The sequence below is a fragment of the Microcebus murinus genome, chromosome 18 (assembly GCF_040939455.1).
Source record: "Microcebus murinus isolate Inina chromosome 18, M.murinus_Inina_mat1.0, whole genome shotgun sequence".
In the NCBI taxonomy this organism is placed as follows: Eukaryota; Metazoa; Chordata; class Mammalia; order Primates; family Cheirogaleidae; genus Microcebus; species Microcebus murinus.
This window is the reverse complement of record NC_134121.1, coordinates 28875466-28889120: the sequence shown is the minus strand read 5'-3', so window position 1 is coordinate 28889120 and position 13655 is coordinate 28875466. Positions and strand designations below refer to the sequence as shown.

General features: G+C 53.1%; 1 protein-coding gene across 2 annotated transcripts in view; it reads right to left on the bottom strand.

The window, feature by feature from the left end:
* Window positions 1-9734: 9734 nt before the first annotated feature.
* CA4 (carbonic anhydrase 4) overlaps window positions 9735-13655 on the bottom strand; it is a 179097-nt gene continuing 175176 nt past the window's right edge. For both annotated transcript variants that reach the window (XM_075994397.1, XM_012777441.3), the window contains 7 exons: window positions 13129-13176; window positions 12305-12460; window positions 11746-11900; window positions 11528-11626; window positions 11188-11254; window positions 10866-11029; window positions 9735-10047 (listed from right to left, as the gene is read on the bottom strand). In XM_075994397.1, the coding sequence (XP_075850512.1) occupies window positions 9853-10047; window positions 10866-11029; window positions 11188-11254; window positions 11528-11626; window positions 11746-11900; window positions 12305-12460; window positions 13129-13176 (884 nt within the window). In that variant the 3' untranslated portion in view covers window positions 9735-9852. The remainder of the gene's footprint in view (window positions 10048-10865; window positions 11030-11187; window positions 11255-11527; window positions 11627-11745; window positions 11901-12304; window positions 12461-13128; window positions 13177-13655) is intronic.

Genomic DNA, 13655 nt, shown 5'->3' with positions numbered 1-13655 from the left:
ATTAATCTTAATGTGAATACTTAGAAAGTTGAGGAAGTTAAAGTAACTTTGAACTGTTATCAGTCCACAATTTTTATCAGCACACATATTTAGTTGCTCTGTATCATAAAATAAGCTGTCAAGGTGTAACAACTTAAACTTATGTTTAACAATTAATGTTTTAGTATTTCATCTTATAAATGACTCAGACATTTTATGATCATCCTCTTCCACTTACCATAACATGACTTTAAGATTTTAAGTTACTGAAAAGAATTTTGAAACCACAACATAGGTTCCATCCCTAAGGTCTTTCCTGATCCTGTTAGGTCTCACATAGCATGTGGCATAAAAGATGGCTACAAAGGACAGAGCCTGTCTTGTGTCCTTAATTCATTTACCAGGTGTAGAGTTCAGGACAGAAAACAGGATGCCTGGAGGATCCAATCCCTCCCAAAACAGCCACAGGGCAAAGCTGGGGCAGGGAAGAAGTGGCCATTTGGGGCTGGATTGTGCCTTGTCTGAGCACTGAGAGCCTGTCCCCAGCCTCACCATGGCCACCTACCCAGACCCCAGAATCCAGAGGCTCAAAACTAAAAACACAAGCTCACAGTCTAATCCAGCAAGATTTAAAAATATTGTAAGAGCAGCAATTTTATGATCTTGAAACATCTAAACATCAATAACAGTTTTAAAACTAGTTTTATTTATCAAAGATTACCAAAGTCATGTGAACTAAAAAGCATTTGAGTTTTTTACTATATTCCTGATAGAATATTTAAGTGCTTACTGTCTTTAAGCCAATTAATTAATTAATTAATGTGACATATATAGACACACAAACATGCAGACATACAGACAGAAGCAGAATTTTTATTTGCTGGTTTTAAAGATTATATATATATATTTTATTCAGACTATTAATCTTCTAATTACCTGTTTTATTGCTCTAAGCAATTGTTACCTAGGCAACAATTTGCCTTCTAAAAAGATGACTCTTAGGTGAAACAAGGCAGAAAATGTGTATTTCAAAAGTGCAGGGCTAGGGCTGGGCGTAGTGGCTCACGCCTATAATCCTAGCACTCTGGGAGGCCGAGGCGGGAGGATTGTTTGAGGTCTGGAGTTCGAAACCAGCCTGAGCAAGAGGGAGACCCCGTCTCTACTAAAAATAGAAAAAAATTAGTTGGTCAACTAAAAATATATAGAAAAAACCAGCCGGGCATGGTGGCTCATGCCTGTAGTCCCAGCTACTCGGGAGGCTGAGGCAGGAGGATTGCTTGAGCCCAGGAATTTGAGGTTGCTGTGAGCTAGGCTGACACCATGGCACTCTAGCCCAGGCAAGAGAGTGAGACTCTGCCTCAAAAAAAAAAAAAGAAAGAAAGAAAAGAAAAAAAAAGAAGAGAAAAGAAAAAAAAAGGTGCAGGGCTAGGACTTTAAACCTAAATATTGTACCATCATTTTCTCATAGCAAGTAAAAAAGATTGTATGGAAAATTTTAGTTAAGATAAGGTAGCAGGAAAAGAACCCTAAACAAAGGTAAGACTTGTCACGTAAATTTAGAACAATGGTAAGAGTTTCTAGTGACTCAGTCCTCCCTCTCAGACACTCTCATAAACAGAAATTTCCTTTTTTAAAATGGATATAAAATTTTTTATAATAGGGTTTCAAGATATCCAATAAAGGGCCAGGAGCAATGGTTCACTCCTGCAATTTCAGCACTTTGGGAAGCTGATGCAGGGAGTCTGAGACCAATCCAAGCAACAAAGCAAGACCTCTGTGTCCACATAAAGCTACAAAAATCAGCTGGGCGTGGTGGCACATGCCTATAGTCCTAGCCACCTTTGAGGCTGAAGCAGAATAATCCGATTCAATATGATCCCAGACCCAGCACAGCCACTATTACAACTTTCAAATGAGTTAGTATCAAGAATTTGCTCTAACAGGCCAGGCGTGGTGGCTCATGCCAGTAATCCTAGCACTCTGGGAGGTCTAGGTTGGCAGATCACTTGAGCTCAGGAGTTCGAGACCAGCCTGAGCAAGGGCGAGAGACCCCCGTCTCTAATAAAAATAGAAAGAAATTAGCAGATCAACTAAAAATATACAGAAAAAATTAGCCGGGCATGGTGGTGCATGCCTCTAGTCCCAGCTACTTGGAAGGCTGAGGCAAAAGGATTACTTGAGCCCAGGAGTTTGAGGTTGTTGTGAGCTACACTGAGCTAGGCTGATGCCACGGCACTCTAGCCCAGGCAAGAGAGTGAGACTCTGTCTCGGTGGCTCAGCCTGTAATCCTAGCACTCTGGGAGGCCGAGGCAGGCGGATTGCTCAAGGTCAGGAGTTCGAAACCAGCCTGAGCAAGAGCGAGACCTCATCTCTACTATAAATAAAAAAGAAATTAATTGGCCAACTAATATACATAGAAAAAATTAGCCAGGCATGGTGGTGCATGCCTGTAGTCCCAGCTACTTGGGAGGCTGAGGCAGGAGGATCACTTGAGCCCAGGAGTTTGAGGTTGCTGTGAGCTAGGCTGACGCCACAGCACTCACTCTAGCCTGGGCAACAAAGTGAGACTCTGTCTCAAAAAAAAAAAAAAAAAGAATTTGCTCAAACTCGAAGAGCTCTCAACACAAATCTGTAGAGCTTCAGAACCCAAGACAGAATTTAACCAACAGCCCCAGTAAGGGGCGCAACACAGCGAGCGGGTACCTGCCTTGCCGTCTTGGGGCTCCTGGGGGGGCTTTCCGAGACCTCTGTCTGAACCTCCTCCTGACAAATTAGACTGCACAGGGTTTACTTGAGCAAAGAACAGTCCCCTCTTCAGGCAGCTGAAGTAGAACCAATTCGGAAAGACTCCAGCGCTGCTGTGTGGTTGGAGAAGGTGCATGGACAGACAGTTCTGATCTTTTCATAAATACAAATAATAGCAATTGTTTAGAATAAGAGACCTCTAAAAGCGGTATTTACATTGAGTTGTCTTTAATTAAAAGGATCCATTTTAGCCATTCATTTTTAATGAAGTATTTATTTCAAAGTGGATATCAAAGTAAAAAGGCCTTCCAAAACTTTCAAGAGTGTTCTTGATGGGCTCCCTCTCCTCTGGTCAGTTGGGGTAAGTCTTCCTGAGACAAGACTGTTCCTATAATTTAGGGACAGCTGGCCATGATGCAGGAAGGTACCAGAATGTCTCTAGAGAGGCCAAAGGATCTGGAGAAGGAAGAGGGTGCTGCACATACTTTGAATACCCACCAGGACGTCCTCAGCGTCTATAAACTGATTCTCTACTGTAAAAAATAGGTCCAAGCACCACGGGCCAACAATGTCCCACCAGTAGGGATGAAGCCAGAGAAGGGCCTGAGTCCAGGAGAACTGAGTGGCACGTCTCTTGAGTCCCTCCTCAGGTGAGAGGCTGCTGAGCCGAGGGCATGTGCCCCCCAGGGCCATCCGGGGGAGCCTCCAAATTGCTGCTGCCCAATCACGTTCATTTGCCTGCTGCCCAAGAGGAGGCCAATACGCCGAGTCAGCAGGGTTACAGCAGAGAATGAGTTTATTCCAAATAGCGCTAAGATGGGAGAAATTTCTCAAATCCGCCTCCCTGAGAATTTGGGAGACAAGGTTTTTCAAGACACTCTGGCCTAGGCAATTGGGTCTGCTAATTGTCCAGGCCTGGTGTGGAGCCATGGGGGTGTAGAAATTGTCTTCTTTGCTGACCATATATTGGGCAGGGGTCACAAGACCAGCTGAGTCAGTCCCTTGGTATGGCCACTGTAGTAAGTGGGTCATCCACTGCACTGGAACGCGGGATGTGGAAGATAGCTCACAAACTACCCCTAGGTTTCAAAAAGGTGATGTTATCTATGGAAAAACTAAGAATCTTTATGACCACCAGCTATGGGGCTCTGGAGTGGCTATTTTAGGAAGCAAACAGGGGGATAGTGACTAATTATTGTTATTTTAGATAGGCCCTTACCACAGTTCTTGCCTTGCACCTCTTTATCAATTTGTAAAGGTGGTTACACAACCCCGAGGCCCTGTGCCTCTTGAGTTTTTCTTTGGTTTGTAAAGAAAACCCTAGCATCAGTCCTCCCCTCACCCTACCTGGGCATAGCAGCAAGCACTGTCTGAGGGGTCCCTTCTGTAAGGGGTGGCTGGAATGGAGGGGTGTCGGGGAAACTGGGCTGCAGGAACGGAATTCTGGAGCCTCCAGCTAAGCCAGGCAGGAGTCAGGAGGAGACCAAAGGGGAAGGAATAAGGTTTCCCTGGCACTGGGTTCCCCCAAGGCATTGGGAAGCTGTGGACAGGAAATCGCTGGCAGGCGGGCGGCTCCAGTTCCCTCTCGGAGGCACACCCAGCTGCCCTCCCACAGGGAGCCCATGCCACAACCACCCAGGAGGGAAAACCCATTGCTCCGTCTATCATTGCTTCCTGGAAGGTGTGGTGTGGCCAGCCAGAGGAGGGGACATTGGCCATGAGGAGGATAGGAGGTTGCAGGCTCAGGCAGCCAGGAGCTCTTGGCCACCCTTCTCTCTTGGCCTCAGTTTCTCTGAGGTATATGAAACAGGCATAGGATCACCAGAACTAGCAAATAAAAATACAGGACAACCAGCTAAATTTCAGATAAACGACAAATAACGTTTTAGTATAAGTATGTCCCATGCAATTTGGGGGATATACTAAAAAATTATTTGTTATTTATTTATTTATTGAGGGGTGGTGGGAGGCGACAGAGTCTGACTCTGTTTCCTAGGCTGGAGTGCCATGGTGTCACCTTAGCTCACAGCAACCTGAAACTCCTGGGCTCAAGTGATCCTCCTGCTCCAGCCTCCCCAGTAGCTGAGACTACACGCGTGTGCCACCATGCCCAGCTAATTTCGTTCCATTTTTAGTAAAGACGGGGGTCTTGTTCTTACTGAGGCTGGTCTTGAACTCCTGACCTTGAGCGATCCTCCCGCCTTGGCCTCCCAGAGTGCTAGGATTATAGGCATGAGCCACCTCGCCTGGCCTGTTTGTTATTTATTTGAAATCCCAATTTATAATAATGAGGCATCCTGTATTTTATCCTGTATCTTGTCTAGATGGGTACAGGCCTTGTGCTGGGGAAAATCTAGTAGACAGGACAGGCTGCAGGAAAACCTATACCTGGACAGAGCCAGGGACAGAGAGGCAGGCAAGGTGGAGGGCACACTCGAGAGTCCTGTGGCTCCTTGGGGAGGGGGAGAGGAAAGTGAGATGGGAAACTGGTCCGCAGCCAGGCCAATCCCCACAGCAGGAGAGCAGGAAGAGCCCTGGGCCAGGGTGGCCTTGCTTTGGTATGTGTGCTCCGCTGGACTCCAGCCCTGACCTCCACCAAACAAGGCAGGGATGCAAGGACTGCAGAGCAGCCCTGGCCCCCAACGGGCCCTTTCTCTCCCTCTGTTGTTCTGGGCGACCTTAGGCAACTCTAGGCAAGTTCAGCCTGGGAGGTCTGCCTCAGTGGACTGCACTGTGTATGGTTGGGACAGAGTGCTGGGGGATGTCCCCAAGTGTCTGTGCAGAGAGGTGGGCCCACCGTGGTCTTCTGGTTTCTCCCTTGGACAGGAGAGAACTGCCACGCTGAATCAGTGTGTCACTCCCAGGGTCCCAGCCTCCACCCGGTGTTCCCCACTCCCCATTCCCCTACACCCCCCATTCAGTGGCCTCTCTGGTAAAAAGAATCAGTAATATCTACACATTATTGAATATGTATCTTCTTGGCTAGGCATCTTGTTTCATCTTTACAGCAACCTGTGATGTGAATGCTGTCATCACTCCCATTTTATAGGTGAGGAAACTGAGGCTCAGAAGGGTAAATTAAATGACCAAGGGCACCTAGCTAGTTAGCAGCAGAAGGGGGTTCAATCCCAGGTCTGTGTGACTCTGGGGTTCCTGCTCTAGTGTGTCTGCACCCTCTCCAGGCCCATATGTCGTATACCTGGTACTCGTGTACCTGAGTGTCTCCCCTGTGGTTGGGAGTCTTGGAGGAAGGGCCCAGACTAGCAGAGGAAATAACAGTGTTTGTTGGAAGATTAAATCTTATTGAAACACTAAATCTAGTTCCAAAATGTGCTTGTGTGCCTTCCTTGTCTCCTGCTCCTCCTCTGTCCCTCTTCCTGTCCTCCCAGGCCTTGTGGCAGCCAACTCTTGGAACAACCTGAGCAGCCTGCCACGTGTCCAGCTGAGACTCCAGCTCTGCGGAAGGAACCAGCTTGTGACTCGTCTGTCCTGCAGCTCTGCTCCAGAGGAAGCCCCTCCCTGGGCCTCGGGACATCGTCCTTCATCCCTAGAGGAAGTTATGCCTTTGTCCCTACTCAGATAAACAAACAGAACCCTTAGGACTGTGTGTAATGTGAGGTGCAGGAGCAGTTCCCCAACCACGGAGATAGGCCTGGCCTTCCTCTCAAGGTCGCCAGCAAGCACCCAGGACAGCCAGGCCCAGTTAGATGGAAGGACTACACTTAGCCCCTTTTGCAGATGGATAAATCGAGGCCAAGCGCAGGGAGCCATGCCCCTGCGCCAGCAGGGCCACCACCTCCCCTGCCTTTTCCCACCCAACACACACATGAGCCCAGGGCCTCAGAGTCACACGACACTGGTGGCACCATTCACAATGTGGTCCCTGAAAGGGCACCTCCGGAGTTTTGTGACACAGCAGCCTGTACGAATACAAGCACGTACACACACGCATGCACGCGCACACACACACGCATGCGCCCCCTGGTTCTGGGCCCCCTGTAGACCCTTCTGTTCTCCACCTTCTCCCTGTACATTGTCAGATCAGAGCCACAGGAAGCAGGGCCAGTGAGCGTGCAAACCGAGGGCCAAGATGGGGAAGTTTATTTTCCAAGATTCATCTAAACACATAGGGACTATTTTTAGTCCCTGGCGCCCACCCGGATACTAAATCTAAACAGGGGCCCAGAGAGACGGCCCACTGGGGACGGAGAGTGGCTGGTGGAGACAGGGTAGCACCGGGTGCTGCAGGCCCCGGGCCGCAGATGTCCCTGCCGAAGGAGAAAGCTGGCCGTGGGAGCCAAGGAGGTGCGGAGCAGTGACCCCAGGTTCTGACAGGTCCCCAACCCCTGCGCCTCAGCTCCCTCATCCACGCAGCCAGGCCGGAGAAACTGCAGCCCCTGAGAGGACCATAGCGAGGCCCATGCCCGGCACAGAGCAGGCAGCCAACAAACGTGCCTGCCTCACACTCTGTGCTGGGAACCGACGAGGAACGAGCCAGTGACCCTCAGAGAGGTCAGACTGTGGACAAAACTATCAGTCCTTGAGCCTCTGCCAGGCCTGGCCAGCCGCAGAGAAGTGCGTGTACGTGCGCACACCTAATGCGCCACCCAAGGGGCACCGGAAGTGAATGAAAGTAGGGCTGGGGGCGGGGCCAGGCTGGGCCGTTTTTTTTGTGTGTGTGAATAAGGGGGTCGTTGTAGCCCCCTGTTCTCTCTGAGAGGACTGTCTCAGGAGCCAGGCCAGGCTGGGCACAAGGAATTAAGAGCCATCCTGTCTAGGGTGGGGTCTGCTGGGAGGGGCGAGGCGGCAGGGAGGGAGTGAATGTACTCAAAAGAGGAAGCCCTTCCAGCGCACGCACGCGCACACACGCGAAGGAATGCCATCAGTCTCAGTCTCTGGGGTGTGGGGCCAATTCCAGGGGCAGGCTGCCCACTCTTGGGGGCGCTGACTCGGAGTGACTTTGCTAGAAGTTGTGTGCTGGCAGCACCTGCTCTGGCCAACAGGCCTCAGGGAGGACAGGTGGGACAAGGAGAGGTGGGCTGAGCCCTGCAGCGCTGGACAAGCTGTGCCTGTTCTGGCTCCTGCCGGCCAGGTTTATTATTATGGGGCCAAGGGACCAGGGGAGGGTCATGTCCTTCTGCCTAGGGGTGGAGAGGCCAGGACTTCCTGGTCCTGCCGCCACATAATTCAGTGAAGTTTGCCTTGAGGGCAGGAACAGGGTGGGGGGTGGTAGTTGGGGGCAGTTCTGACCTCAGAGTCCTGAGCCCTGGGGTGGGGGGAGGGGGAGCAGCTTAGATTCCCCCCCCACCTCACCCGCAGTCTGTGTGGGAAACAGGGAAACAGGTTCAGCGTCCACACACCCCCTGCTGACACAAGCTGCCTGCTGTTGCCATGGCAACAGCAGTACCAACACCCCTCCAGGCTGTGTGGTCACTGGGGGAGGGAGGAGGGTACTTATTTTTGGTCACAAAAGGGAAGAGGGAGGAGAAGGGTGGGTGGGAGGGGGAGCAGCCCTTTTCCCTCTCCCAGCTTAGCTGGTTGGTCCAAGGCACAGGCACAAGGTGACACAAGGCTTAGAGATTATGGCCTCCAACCAGCTCCCCTCCCAGACCAACAGGCAGGGAGGCCTTTAGAAGTGGGTGACAGAGCCCCTTACATGCACTCCAGGCTTGCACACCTTCTGAGGGGTGGGGGGAAGCTCACCACTTCCAGCCTGTTGGAGGGGTTGCCCTCACACCAAACCCAGCAACTGGCTCTGGCCCTGGCCTTGACCCCAGCCCTGGCCCTGTGGTCTCTGCCTGGCTCAGCAAAGCTGTTCTCATCCCCTTCCCTGCTTCTTAAGCTCACACTCCTCCAAAACAACAGCCCTGGCCTGGCCAGTGAGGTCAGAGGGCCTGGGGCCTCTCTGCGCTTGGTGCCCAAGGGCCTGACCTGGCTTGGGGGTTCCCTTCTTTCTTTCTCCCCCTGGGGGTCTGGACCCTCCCCTCCCCACCTGCCACCTCCTATTCTCACTCCATCCACCAGTCCCAGGAAGGATTAAAAACCTCAAGAGACACAAGCATTGTAGAGGTGGGACTGGCCAGGGACAAGGGCTTAGGCCCAAACCCTTGATTCACCCAACTCCTCCTCCTCTGACATCTCCTTGCTGACCTGTGATAGATCCTACTCCTGGACAGCTAAAATGGCCTCTGAGTCGTCCCCTTTGCTCTCTGCCCTCTCCTGACAGCACTCTCTCTGCTCAGACCAATGTTCCCCACTGCCTCCCTGAGTTTGCTTTCCCTCCCTCCCTCACTGTCTCCACTCCTTGCTGGCTTCTCTGCTGCTGTTCCTCCACCACGCAGACTTGCTGTCCCCAGATGGCTGCCTTCTTATCTTCCAGATGCCCCTTCCCCAACCACCCGTGTAAACTGCAGCTTCCCTCCCCCGACTTCCTTCTCACTAGCACTTACTGCCTTCTGATATATTAGACAATGTGTCAATTTTATTTATAGTCTGTCACTCCAGTGGACCATGAACTCCAGGAGGGCAGGCATTTCTGTCCAGTTTTATTGCCTGCCACAGCCCTGGTACCTAGAACATAGATGCTCAAGAAATAGTTGGGCAAACAAACGAACTTTCTGTCACCCACCTGTCTGGGCTGTACCCACCCACGCCCCCCTGTCTCTGCCCCTAGTACAGAGGAGAAAGCGTGGTCTCAGTCGGCACTGCTGTAGCCTCAACACGCAGCCCTCATCCAGCCTCTTCCTGCTGAGCCTTAGTTTCCCCCAAATCAGATGGCAGCTCCTCTGGCGTTGGCTGTGTGGGAGCTCCAGGTGCCTTCAGCATCTCTCTGAGGCCAGAGTGGAAGGGAGGGGGGTGTAGACAGGGAATTCACAAACACAGGAGGGGGGACACCTGGTAGTACCTGCTTGGAGGAAATGCAGGCCTTAAGGCCCCTGCCCTGGAGCCGGGGTGGGTTGAGGGGAACAGGGTGGGGCAGTTATGGAAGCTAAAAACAGACTTGAGAAAAGTTTCTCCAAAAATATATACATATTTTAATCATGCCTAAAGTTCAACCTGGGAAGCCTAAGGAACGGAAGGAAGCCCAAACGTCCAAGGGCTGAGCCCAGCATGTGCAGAAGTGAGCCGTCACCAGAGGAAGCCGGCCGCCAGGCAGGTGAGCGTGGGGACCAGCAGTGCGGGCAGAGGCAAGGGTAGCAGCTGGCCTGGGGCCTGCGACTTGAACACTGTGCGCTGACCAAGGGCCTGCACAGGCCGGACATTGTCTGTCATTTTCAGTCTTCGTTCAGTGTCGTAGAACAGCTTATCGGAGAACGCCAGGATCTGCGGAGGGAGGGGGATCAGTGGGGCGGGCAGCAGCAGGAGCTCGGGCCACAGGGGCTCCATAGCCCCACCTCTCAAGGTCATTATGAAGATGTTGGGAATAAGGGACGTAAAGTGCTTGGCTTGGCTTCCTTTAACTCACAGTTTGGAGGGCCTGCGACTACTACCACCACTGTCACTGTGACTGTAGTACAGTGGTTCTCGAACTTGAGTGTGCATCAGCATCAGCTGGGGGGGGGGGCCTGTTGGGCCCCAGAAGCCTGGGCCCCACTCGCAGGGTTTCTGATTTAGTAGTTCTGGGGTGAGGCCTGAGGATTCGCATTTCTGGCAAATTCCCACCGGCGATGATGTTGATGCCACTGGCCTAGTGACCACACTTTGAGAATCACCGTTAGGAAATGGAAGTACCACAGGGCAGGGATTTGGGCCCTTTGGGCTAACTGCTGTCTCCCCAGAGCCTGACATGTTGTAGAAACTCAGGTACCATTTGTTGAACAAATGAAATATTTCCTGCCTCTGAGCACCTCCTGGCCAAAGATCCTGCCTCGTGCTCATGCCTCTTCCCCAGAGGCTGGCTCCCTGCTCTTACCTGCCCTTCGGGTTTCAGCCTGGAAGCCTTTTCTAACCAGCCCCTCCCAGCCTCCCATCCAGCTCCGATCCTGGGATGGAACAGCCCACACCCTTCTTGACTGTCTCTAGTGAGTGTGGATTGAACCAATGGACTTCCGCTCCCTGGGGCTCCTCACCCACTCCCAGGGGACCTCTGGGGGCAACAGAGGGACAATGTCTGGCGAGCCAGGCAGAGGGGCCCTGCATACCTGGTCTGTGTGCAGCTCAATGGGCTCCTCAAACACAGTCCAGACAACCGTCTCGTTGCAGGATGGTGTGGTGAGTGAGCCACGGTAGCGGAAGTAGCGCTTCAGTTTCTCCTCCGTGGGGAGAAAGTTCATCAGGCTGATCCCTCCTATGGTGGTACTCATCTCTGGGGATTGGGGGACAGAGGATACTGTCAGTGGGGGTCAGGGAAGGAGCCCCTCACACCCCAACTCTGAGAGCCCAGCTGCCCCCCTACCCTTGCCCCTTCCTTGCTGGGGAGAGGCCCCCTCCTCACACTTCACCTCGTCCCGGATCCTGACTCACCAGGTGTGGGAATTTTAGACAGTGCCTCCACCAGCGGCCGGAAGCCATCATTCACCTTAGGTCCAGGCTGGAATGGGAGGGAAGGGGACTTGAGAAGGTCTGAGGGGAGCCAATGGTGACGGCCAGTTCATTCTCCTGATGTGGGTTGGGGGAGGTAGGCAGCTTCTGGGATTGAGGCTCTGGGTGCCCCACCTGGCCTGGGGGCATACAAGCAACCAGAAACAGAGGGGAAGTACGGACCTCCCCTGCCTCATCCTGCCTTGCCGGAAACCCAGGTCTCCAGACCCTAAGAAGCAGCCCCTCAGACCGTTTCCCAGGAGCGGGGTGATGGGAGTCCTACCGTCACCAGGAAGCCCAGCACTGCGATATCGTTTCCAGGGTTCTGGGTGTTATTATTGTTCCCTGATGTCCCCTTCTCTTTCTGATGTACTATGTGCATCTGGTGGGGGATGGGAGGGATGGAGAGTGGACCTTTGAGGGGGCTGGAACACTCTCCTTGCCTAAGGCATGTACATGCCCAGAGCCCAGCCAGGACACCAATCCGCAGAGGACCCTCACCTCCATGGCAAAGCGCTTCCCATTGATGCTGTGCTCTGAGCCTGCATTCATCACCCTGGACCAGTGCAGGTGGAATTGTGTGACCTGGTACCGAGCAGACAGCCCTCCTCCAGCAATTGCGATCTCAATCCCATTTGTCGTTGGCGACATGACCACTGAAGCATGAGAGGGGGCAGGGTCCTCAAACCAGCTTTCCCAGAGCCTCTCCCAGCCCCTCAACCCAGCTTCACCCAGGCAGGCCTTCTCTCCTGCCTCCCACCCTTCCTGTGCCACCTTAACCTTTCCCTGGCCCCCTCCCTTGCCCTGCTGCCCGCCTTCCCTCTCCTGTATAGCCCCCACTGCCCAAACCGCAGCCCTGGCCTGGTCCCTTCTCTGCTCCAACACCTCTGTCTGGTGCCCTGGTGTTCTCAGGGTAATGTCCAAATTCCTCCACCCTGGGTGACCTGCCCCTGGTCCCCAGCCTGGTTGGTCCTGGGGCTGGCATGCCCTCCCTGGGGAGCCCTTTCCTCCCAGTGCTTGGGGAACTCAGGGGGGTGCCCGGGGCCTCCGTTCAGCCTACCTGTGTGCCCGTTGTTTTGCACGGTCCACTCTAGCTTTTTATCGTAGCCAGAGAAGGAAAAGGGTCTCAGGTTTTCGTTCGCCTTCGCCTTGTTGGTCACGATGTCGATGGGGGACTGGCGGCTCTGCTGGCAGTGTTCACCCCAATTGGCTGGCCCTGAGTGGGGAGGGAGGATGGGCTGTGAGAGTCAGGGTTGCCTGGCTCGGAGATGCAGCCTCCTCCGCCCCACTGAGGTCAGGCCCGTACAGCCAGGAAGGCCGTACTGCAGGGATGCTCTGCTCAGAACTCTGACCTCGCCCTCTCTGGGCCTTCCTCCTCCTCTTCCTTCTCCCCCTTCCTCCTCCTCTCCGTCATCCTCCTCCTCCACAGACAGACACATGCAAAGCCAGTGAGCCTGGCCATGATGTGGGGCAGGATGAGAGCAGGGTTTCCAGTCCCCAAAACACAGAGGCAGGGGGAAAGCAGACTCCAGGCAAATTGGTTTGTATGTGAATAAAAGTGTAAAGGACCATCTCTCAGGGCCACATGCAAAGGGTGTCACTGGAATAGAACAACTTTCCCTTTTGCTATGAGAAATAGCAAAATGTCTTTCTCCCTTTAATGCTGCTGCTGATTTATTCCACAGGGAACTCACCGTCTGGGTGACAGGAGGTGCCAGTGAAGACTCAGGTCACTCTGTGTCCCCCGAGCACTAGGAGTGTGTGTTGGGAACTGATACCTGACCACCACCATCCTTCATCCCTCCCACCCTCCTGGGGCTCCATTTCAACCTGGGTGACTCCCACCGTGCAGAAAGGCCTGTCCCCAAGCCTGGCTATACTCACCCAAGCAGTTGGAGGCCTGGGCTTGAACCTGGTAGCACCAGTGTAAATCTGCAGCAAGAGAGGAAGACGGTGAGGCCTGTGCACACGCGTGTCAGTGTGTCTGTGTGCACACGCATCTGTGAGCACATGTACATGGGGAATGAGAGGCTGGTCATATCCCTCGTGTTGAAGCCCTCCCTTGGCTTGGGGTGGAGAGTGTTCCTGTGGTGTGGGACTGAGGACACTTAGTAAGAAAACAACCCATGGGCTGATCAACTGGTCAGCTTGCCTAAGGCACTGTTTCCCCAGGCAGGGCCAGGCGAAGCAGCCACCAGCCCTCCAGGAACCCCTCTGAGGCCTCAGCTCTAACATGCAGCTGGCCTGGACACTCTCCGTCCCTTGGTCATCAGCCTCCTCCTTCCCCTTCCATCTCCCATCCCAAACCTGGAAGGGAGGCTCTGGGGAGAGAGGAAGAGGAGGATTAGGGCCCAGCCTCCACTCCTAGGACAATAGAGTCAGGCCCAGCCTGGCAGCTTTCCCAGCTGATG